The 9936-nt window shown below is 42.6% G+C and overlaps 1 protein-coding gene across 2 annotated transcripts; it reads right to left on the minus strand.

The window, feature by feature from the left end:
* Positions 1-12: 12 nt before the first annotated feature.
* Positions 13-8219, minus strand: parn (poly(A)-specific ribonuclease (deadenylation nuclease)). Of its 2 annotated transcripts, none has more exons than XM_056586490.1 (26): positions 8116-8219; positions 7813-7890; positions 7643-7722; positions 7454-7521; positions 7000-7081; positions 6827-6887; positions 6417-6582; positions 6217-6279; positions 6090-6128; positions 5966-6008; positions 5786-5866; positions 5631-5687; positions 5450-5527; positions 5291-5334; positions 5167-5209; positions 4976-5051; positions 4766-4876; positions 4580-4649; positions 4424-4479; positions 4219-4305; positions 4056-4130; positions 3766-3937; positions 2095-2222; positions 1208-1250; positions 920-1074; positions 13-832 (listed from the first exon to the last, which is right to left on the minus strand). In XM_056586490.1, the coding sequence occupies exons 1-26, from the start codon at positions 8132-8134 to the stop codon at positions 786-788; spliced, it is 2022 nt and encodes a 673-aa protein (XP_056442465.1). In that variant the 5' UTR covers positions 8135-8219; the 3' UTR covers positions 13-785. The 2 variants fall into 2 exon arrangements, with proteins under 2 accessions (XP_056442465.1, XP_056442464.1); XM_056586489.1 differs by having other exon boundaries at positions 1208-1274.
* Positions 8220-9936: the final 1717 nt, after the last annotated feature.

Consider the following 9936-nt stretch of genomic DNA (forward strand, 5'->3'; position numbering starts at 1 on the left):
GCAAATAATAGAATGAACATCTGTACTAAGAAACATTCTTTAATTTTTCCTTTAAGGAAATATTTTTTTAAATTTCCTTATACAAAATGTACACGTATTCTTAACGTTTACACATTGCGCAGTAGAACAAACAGGGAGTTTACAAAAAGACAAAACAAATAAATTCATAGTAACACATTTCCATACAAGGCTCCTCCTTCAAAGGGTCAAATTATATACCACCAATATAAATACAGGATCATGGAGAAGCTTATAGATTCAATAAAACTGGAAAAGTCGACAGTAACTATCCAATCTTTAAAATTAAAAAAAAAGGACTTGATTGTTGTTTTTTTAAAACACTAAACTATAGGGTCAAGTCAAGTGATGCTTCCAGCACAATTCTTTCTAGATGCACAGGTAGCCACACACAAAACACAAGACTAAAGGAGCGGACCAGCTGGTTAAAATTGGCGAATAGTGAATAGTGCCGCAGTGTCGACATCGTCCTGCATGTACGTGCCCGTAAAACTTTTACAGAACAGTAAAGAATTGAAGATTTGCCCAGTCTTACATTACAAGATGCCTGCTGCGATTATGGCTTTTGCATTACCTTCAGTAATACAGTCAAACGTGTTGGCCGGTACCAATGGTAACTGTTGAGGAAATGATCACAGTCAGAGGAGGAGTTGACCGAATGCTAGTCATGATCCGCATCATTAAGTGCCATGAGATCCAGTAAGCAAAGGTTTGAAGCGAAACAGATTCTTCCTGAGGGGGGGGGGCCTCCCACCCCTGACCACTTACTACCAGACCGCGGGGACATCAAACAGGGATGCAGTTGATTCAGAACCTACATGAGAAAGATCTATTCAATATAAAAGGGGTGGTGATCAAAATTATTTGCATTTCTGTCACTTTACAAGATGGGCGTACAAACCTTCATTCTTCCTCTTCTTATTGTTCTTACGAGCCTTCTTGCCTTGATTGGTCACAGGGTTTTGCCAGGTGTTTTCAGCCTCATTAGCTGGAACTGGGCCTTCGGCACTTTGCTCTTCATGGATCGGACTCAAATCTGAAGACTCTGAAGTACACCTGCACGAACACCAGAGGACGGACAGTTAAGGAAAAACAAGCCCACAGCAGAAAATGGTTATGGTAATGTGAAGCTAAACCGCTAAACACGGGATAGGATATACATGTGCAGCTTCATCAGCAATAGACTTACGGAGTCTTAAGCCAGCCTTCGGACGTCCTGCTGTCGACCACTCCTGCGTACGATTGAGAGTATAGCTCTATAAGGACAGCGTTGACAATGTTACAACCGACCCCCACCCGTCATTCAAGAGCTTACAGACAATTCATCTATGGATCAAGCAGTCCTGTTACAGCAAAACTTCTGGGGCAGATGGCACATATTCGGGCTGGAAACCAGAAACTAAGGGGTGGCATTACCGTTCGTTTACACCCCCCAATCAGGAAAGTAAGTGTATTACTACAGTGGCTGCCTGGTCTACACAGTGTTGATTCAAACCATTTAAAATAAATGACTACCAAGTCGTTTATTACTACAAGATGGCGTCGACGGGTGAACTACTGATGGTATGGTGTGTATAAAATGTAATTTTTAATAAACAATCTGTACACTTACAGTTATCAATGCCTCGTTTTATATTTTAAGACCCTTATTCTACCAAAGAAGTGTCTGGCTACTTCTAGCCTTTTAAATGGTTTAAAATAGCGATCTAGTTTTCACCATAACACATGCCCCCATCGTTCCAAGTTTATAGTGTCTTGGTAGAATCGGCTAAAAACAGCCAATTTAAGAATGCGTCTACAAGCGCTTTTTTGCTCCCAAACGAACATCCCAACTCGTTATCATATTAAACATACCCCAGATCCGTTTTACAACGGATTTCCCCTTTAACAGCCAATTAGATAATTTCAAATCCCCGCTTCCAGCCACATAAAATCAAGCGAAAGAGTGAAACGCCACATCTTCCATCAGATTATTAATCTTAAATCTGATGTGTGAGATTAGTAGTCAACAGATAGTCTACATGATTCAGCATGCAGAATCCGTTTCTTAGGTCGAGTATAAAAAGGGAGGCACACCATCAGTCTTCAGCTTCTTGTTCCCCATGCCATCTGGATGGCTGCTTTGATTCCAGCCGTCGGTGGCCTGAGCTTCTCCAGCCCCTTGGTCTGCTTGATTGGGACTTATGCTGCGCTTACCCAAAGTCCTTCAGAAAAAATAAATGATGCATACACATAATACATACACGTTTGTGTGGCTCATAGTAATGTTCTGCACATGTTGCTGTCTACCTTCTGTAGACAGCAGGTCTGTCCCAGACAGAAATCCGTTGACTAAAAGCCTTTAGTTGACAGCATTAGCCTCATTTACATGGCACATCTGATCCGCATAGATTTCTATGCGGAATATATCTGTTCCTAAAATGTGATCCGAATGTACTGTATACATGGCAGTAACTAAAGTGTCTGTTATGTCTCTCGCACACACCTGACACATCTCTGGACCGGCGGCGACACAATGGACGTCTTATCACCATTGTGAATTTGATTTTAATGAAAGCACAGCAGGAGAGAGCTGAGAGTAGTTCGCACCAATTGCGAACTACTGCAGCTGCCATCTCTCTTAAGTTAAGAAGTATTTTAACGTTCAGCCTGCAAAAGTACTAGTAGTAGCCTACTAATTTACAGTTATCTCGGACGCGCGGACACTACGATACGCGAACATTAATAAACACCCATGTCCCGTCGCTTAGCAACCGGACACGCTTACCGGACTACTTACGAGTGGTAACAAAGACGTGAATCAGGCAATAAATCCACTTTCCTTGACAGCGGTCAGGCTCGGTGTGCATAAAAGTACAGACGGAGCTCAGTGGACCAATTGCAAACTACTGCAGCTGCTCAAAGTTAAGTGTATACATGTCGATTAAACCGGACTACACCACCTCTTCTATTCGGCATAGAATTCTATGCCGAACAGATATATGTATTCCGAATGAGGTATATATATATATACCGTATTTTCCGGACTATACGTCGCTCCCGAGTATTAGTCGCATCAGTCAAAAAATGCTCCATGACGAGGAAAAAAACATATATACGTCGCATCGGTGTATAAGTCGCATTTATTTTTAAACATTTAAACAAGAACGTTTAGTCTGGAGAGACTGAATAAAATTGCAATAGCAATATAGGTGTGTCGGTCCCACTCGTAGTTCTGAGAGTATACCGAATTCAGTGACACCGGGATTCCACCGGACGCGTATGCGCCGCGGTCCTAAACCTGAGCGCACGATCGGGAGGTGGAAGTTTTAGACGCCTTCACGAGTCCAGCGGAGGGCTCCAGTTTTCGCCGGCCAAGTCATGCGCTGTGATATGTGTGACAGCTATGTTGCACAACATTGCAGCTAAGGCTGTGGTAGCTTTGGTTGAACCGGAGGACATTGAGGACGATGACGACGAGAATATAATTTATTCGGTGGTGCAGTAGGCTTGCAGCGTTCAGTTGTAGGCCTAATGAATGACGGTGCCATCTTGCGGCCGAAGTGTACGCACAATTTTGGCATATAAGTCGCTTCGAAATATAAGTCGCAGGGCAAGCCAAACTACAAAAAAACCGCGACTTATAGTCCGGAAAATACGGTATTATATATATATATATGGAAATCTATGCGGATCAGATGTGTCCATGTAAACGCGGCTAGGGTATAGATGTAAAGTACGGGGCCCATTGGAGCTCCGGGTCGGTACCCTTTATAGCCGTAGCCCGTAGTTCCAGCTGTAGTGGGGGACTTGACCCAGCCCTCCTCTCCCCAGGACTGGTCAGGCTGGCTGTTGACATCCTTGTCCTGCCGCCGGCCCTTCATGTACTCTGCGTACGTTTGGATTCGGTAGCTCTCTGCATAGCGACTGGTGTTCATTGCTACAGAAACAAAAACAGATTTAAAAAAAGTCACCTGCAGTAACATTTTTAGCGTTGAATAATAGGGAGTTTGTAATAATGTGGTATAATTTCATTTTAAGTATGGTGGGATGCTCACCTATCTGAACCTGGTCCGTCTGACTGAGAGAGACGAAAGCTGAGGTGTCGTCTATCCAGGACACCTGGATATTACCTGGGGGGGGGGGGGACAGATTTAAGTATGGGGTCCATGGGACGGATGAGGCTTGCATGGCATAGATATGAGCAAGGGTGTGTTTTACCGAAGGCACTGAAGAGCTGGTAGAGGTCGCTGGTTTTCCATTCTTTAGGGAAGGTGACGTAGAGAACATGGTCCCGCTTGGGTCGCACTGAGGAAGAAAATAAATTCATGATGCAAAAGTAGCAGAGAAAAATGATAATAGATTGAACTTAAAACGAAAACAATTATATGCCGAAATTATTCAGAACAGAAAATGGTTCACTTACAGTCAGGGCCGGTCATGTTGAGGTAGGGAATATCAATGATCCTCATCAAGAAAAGCCTGAGTGGAAAAGGAAAAGGAAACGAAAATGATATATTAGGTTTTCGAAAAATTTCAATAAGAAAAAGTAACGCCTCAGGAAAAAAGAAAGAAAGCATACTTGTTGAAAAAGGGCTCCATTAGTTTCGAGCGAGGAGAGATGTGGGCTTTGGGAGGGGTCAAAAATGAACCTAATGAGAAAGTGGAAAAGGAGACAACACTTCAAACCTAGCAGTCGAAAACGATTTCTGCAATGATTTTCTGCAACGCATTTGCACCGAGGCAGAGAGGTGGAAATGCGTTTTACCCAGGTAATTTGCCATGGAGATGAAACACAGGCCAGTGATGTAGGCATCGTAGCCGGCCTCATGGAGCTGCTCTTGGGCTGTGTCATATCGGGGGAAGCCTTCTGCAGTCTCTGGCAGGAGAACAGTGAGCAGACAAAGTGTGCGTGTCAAAGAGGATGGGACTTTAGCCATGCGGGATGCATGAAATCCATACGAGCATATCTTCTCACCAACTTTAGGAGATTTGAAGGGGGCCACCTTGAGGCGCCTCTCCAGCTCTGCCAGAGAGGTGATGGGAATCAAGTCCTAGAAAAGGGCATTCGGCAGAATGTCACCAACACTAACAAGTAAGTCAGATACGTTAAACCTCCCGTCTAGGAATATTTAGTGAGGAATGCTTGTGGGCAATGGCGTTTGTTACCTTAAAAGGTTGCGTGGAAGACATCAGTTTAGTGTCCAGGAGTCTAAAAACGTAATATATTTTTTTTTTATTGAAACCAAGTGGCAAAAGAAAATCTGTATTTTAAAATTCTTATAAAGCTCACCTTGGGAACACACACATGGATACTTCTTTGAAGTCTTGGAGGTCCTAGACCGAACAAAGTGTAAACAAATTCAATGAAACTTTTTTTTTTATAAAAGACATGAACCACACACACACAGCCTCAGTCAATGGTGCATTATGCATTGTGTATCCATGTTACCTGTGGCAGTGGGCAGTAGAACTGGTGGATTGTGTGCATGACATCCAGAAGCATGTTGTGTCCGACCACAAGCTTACCCTGGCACAGAGTGACACAAAGCCAAGATGTGAACGGCTTCAAGAACACCCAAGGAAATCTTTAAGAAAAGCAAACTTTTAATCAAATAATAAAAGACACTTACAGATTTAGAGATGGCATGGATGACCCTTGAGAAGCCAACTGCATCATTTAGCTCCTCCTATGAGAAGATGAATGCATGGGGGGGAAACAACATTTATTAACGGCCCCAGTTTGAGTCAGAAATCTGACGACGTCCGTACTCAAAAGACTATCTACCTGCTCCTTCTCCAGTTTTTGCTGCTCCCTCCTCTTTCGCTCATCGTCGTCCACTTTGCTGATCTGAATGTAGCGCTCTTTCTGCAAACACACGAGGCACAGAACATCCACGCTTGTTCTCCTGGGCTTAAAGTTGCATTATATAACGTGGTCCAAGGCTGCAGTGAGACAAACTCTTACCTTTTCCGTCTCTATGGTCTCCACATGAAGACCCTTAGGGTACCTAAAAGAGCAGGAGAATGCATTAGCCAGAGCCAATCAACACTACTGCAACACTGCAGAGAACAAATGTAGCCAAACTCACTTCCAGTTAAGAGTCTGGTATATCAGCTTTCTCTGGAACCTACGGGTGAAGAACAGTGGAGAACGAGTCAGCTACAAATACAAAAAAAGTAGGGTACTTTTGTTGAGGCAAGTAGCGGGTGGTTTACCCGGTACATGGCTCCAACTCCACCGTCTTCTCAGAGTTGGTGAAGAGGCCATCGACCTTCTCGCTGTAGAGGAGGACGAGACATTTTGCTTGATCAACAAGTTTAAGATGTTAACCAACAGCATACAATGAAACAACTCCAGCCGGGAAACGCCGACTCCTTTCAAGACGTCTATGAATATGATCATCAGAGGAACGTACATGACGCGGCTGATGAAGTCCTTGTGTTCTTCGGGTACGTGCGCGGGGCCTTTAGAGGACGGTGAGATGAAGGACGGTGTTGCGGCTCCGTTGGCCTGCTGGTTCCGTCTCTCCTCTGCCTGCTCCCTCACACGGGCTTCCTCTTCCTGATTTAGGTAGGGGATCCCTGAGACAAGAAAAATTAAAATCAGGAAGTGTTCTCCACAACTTCACTCAGGAAGTGAAGTCGTGGAGAACGAGGTGTTTAAAGTGCACGTTGGTGATTTAAATGTATGACTTTTCGAACAACTCCAAATAGGCCGTTCACGTGGCAGTCTTTTGAATTGTTATTTTTTTGGCAAGAACATGGAGTATTGTAAGGTTAGTGTGGATGTTCAACAGAATGTAAATAAAGATTTTATTTCACTCACCATGGCGGAAGACCTTGTTAAAGTCAAACCCCTGGCTTGCTAGAAAGTCAATACTTGAACTCTGAAACAAAAACAGCATTTAACTTGACAAAAGTTTAGCCCAATAAATATACAATAGTCCTGTGACTAATGACCATAGCTCGAGGGACAGATTTAGCTGACCAAGGACTTACTTGACAGATGAATTTAATGTCGGGTGATGCTCTGTTGAAGGGTTTCGGGAATATATAAAAATTAAAACACTTGATGATGTACCTGCGGAGAGGGGGAAAATAGGATATGTTTAGATTGGTGAGCTTGTCCATTGTTATGATGGGTTTGGTAGCGGCATCAGTACTTGGGCACATTTGTGTTTAATTTGAGCAACATACAATAATTTACATTTTTTGTTCATGCACACAAAATAACTGCCTGGTGGTTTATTGTTTTAAATGGGTAGTTAAAGCAAATAATAAGTCAAATTTATATTACAGGGGGAAACTTTATGGATACACTTATTATGGTGCACTTATTCAAATACAACTTTGCAGGCGTTGATTTTACAATTATTATAAACAGAACATAATCCAAACAAACACATTTTAGCATGTGTGCGCGTAGTCAGTCCTACAGTCTGCAACCACTCACTTGGACGCCTCCGTGTCATACTTGAACGTACACAGACCAAACTGGAACAATAGAAAGTCCATGGAATGCTAGGAGGGGAAAATAAGAGTTTAACGCAATGCCAAACACAACAACCCCCGCGTTTAAGTGGATGCTGGTAGCAATGACCTAGAGGAGGGAGAAAGTGAAGTACAACGAATTCGTGCAAACCTTTTTAAGCTTCGCGTATCGTTCCTCAGGTGTATCCATTCCATTGGTGAGTGCACTGACATTAGGCCCATCGCTTATACCTTTTGAAATATTACAGAATGCACAGCGATTAGGATTTGAGTTGCAGCAGTGCGTTTGAGAAATGGGGATTCAAATGTGCCCATAGTTACCTGAGAATTCACCATCGATAGCAAGGAAATCAGCCTCGTCTATCGCACTATACACGGCGCTTAAACAGTCTTTAAAATCTGCAAGAGAAGGGGCAAGTTGAGCAATGTGCAAGGCTACCAGGTGTGCATGCTTTCCAGCAGGCACGTTAGCGACACCGCTAGCAACAACGATGCACCAGCGTTTACATAGATCAATGGGGAGATTCTGACTACAGTGAAACTCAATTATCTTTATTGCACCATATTCTTGCTACAAGTAAACAGCAAAGGAAGAAACTCCGTTATACAAATCCCGCTACTCACTTTTCCGTGTAACCTCCATCCCTGCAGAAATACCACTGACAGCTAACGATAGCTAGCCTGTTACAATTGGTTTTTTAACCCTTTTCCTAACACTTCCGGTGCTGCGGGCTGACGCATTTGACGTTGCACACAATAAAAGTAGTTATTAACCTCCATATTTTATATAAAATAATATTCGTTTTATGTTTGACATTTAACGTCATCATATTTTAATTGGACAATATTTATGTTTAAAGTTGTCCCTTGAAAGAGGTTGCATATCTTCAGAAACATGTGACATAAATTAGAAAATGTTTGCGTGTGTGTGCGTGCGTGCGTGCGTGTGTGTGTGTGTGGGGGGGGGGGGCTGTGTGCGTGCGTGGGCGTGTCTATATGGAGACAGCAGCAGGTTTTATCTCATGTTTTTCATGCATTTATTTATTATTCCTACTTGTTCATTCTCCTCATATGAATAATCAATTGGTCACAAAAAACATCTAATTGGACCCTCATCTCAATATCTGCAACATGCAAACCACCAGAAGCCTCTTTCAGTTGGATGGGATTTGCAGGCGATACACTTCCACCTCCTGCAAAAGGAAATACTTTTTCAGTCTCTTTTCAAGAGGTGCTCTGCAAGGTTGAGGTTGACTCCTAGAAAGCTGATTGAATCTGGGCCAAAGTCTGGCAGAGCAAAACTGACTTCTAACTAGAACATCAGATTAGTAAAAGTTAGATTTAATCATAATGGCTAATTAGCTTTTTCAATCCTTTACATATTCTCATTTACACTCATTAATATGTAGACTCCTCTGCCCAAAGCTACAACTAAGGCTAACAAAAAACGAATAATGGTGTAATGAATATGCTTCATATGAAATTCAGGAGTGCAGACAAAAGGGCTCTTCTTTTCCTTTTTATACCTAATTTCTCATCATATAGGTTAAAAAGTAATCAATAAAATATTTCTATTTTTTTGTCCAGTGAGGAAATTCATTCCCACCGACACAAGTAGGCCAGATCACATAGAACATTTATTAAACTAAGAAAGAAGATAACACAGCAGCACATAAACGCACAACAACATTATGATACATCAGGTCAGGGGTCACCAACACAGTGCCTGTGGGGACCAGGGTGCCCGCAAGGGCCTTATGAAGCGCCCGCAGGTCTGTTCTAAAAATAGCACAACTCATTTTTGAACAACTCTCTCCCACGTCATTGTTGATAATTTTTGTGAGCAATCATTAACATGATCTGTGTCTTCACATAGATGAGTAACATTAATCATTAACAATTATATATAACTAAAGGCAAACTGAGCAAATTTGTCATTTCAGAAGAGTATATCAAACTGGGTGCCCTTCGTTTGACTCAGTGCCCATGAAGTAGCTCCAGGTTCAAAAAGGTTGGTGACCCCTGCATCAGGTTGTGAGTTTGTAAAGCGCAGTTATGGCAGAGGGCACATTGCTTTTCCCAGACCGCGCTTGCTAGCAGATTAGTGCCAAAAATCTGCGGATGAGCTGAGATGTCTCAAGGTTTTTTTTGAAGTTGTTGCACAAACGAGCAAAACATATTTTAACAACCCTCTGCCTTAAAAAAGAAATGGTAATAACGTGACAACAATAGCATGTCTAGAACAAAACACTTCCACACGGGGGAGCCATATTCCACAACCTGCGGACTTTAATAGCACTGTGTTTAAATTAGGTCCCTTCCTATATTGCTATGGATGACCCCTATCTGGCAGAAGCTGTAATAAGAGATAGAAAACATGTTGTGTGTTTGTGTGCAGGCGTGTGTGTGTGTGTGTCCGTGCATGTATGTATAGCCCGGTTTGCG

Source organism: Gadus chalcogrammus, chromosome 3 (assembly GCF_026213295.1).
Source record: "Gadus chalcogrammus isolate NIFS_2021 chromosome 3, NIFS_Gcha_1.0, whole genome shotgun sequence".
Classification (NCBI taxonomy): domain Eukaryota; kingdom Metazoa; phylum Chordata; class Actinopteri; order Gadiformes; family Gadidae; genus Gadus; species Gadus chalcogrammus.

Bases quoted from the DNA above. Each gene is read 5' to 3' on its own strand.
- parn (XM_056586489.1), bottom strand. The intron at 7,082-7,453 runs GTGAGTGGTTGC...CCCTCTCCGCAG, and splicing joins TATGACACGGAGGCGTCCAA to GTACATCATCAAGTGTTTTA. The intron at 4,306-4,423 runs GTAAGTGAACCA...TTTCTTCCTCAG, and splicing joins CAACATGACCGGCCCTGACT to TGCGACCCAAGCGGGACCAT.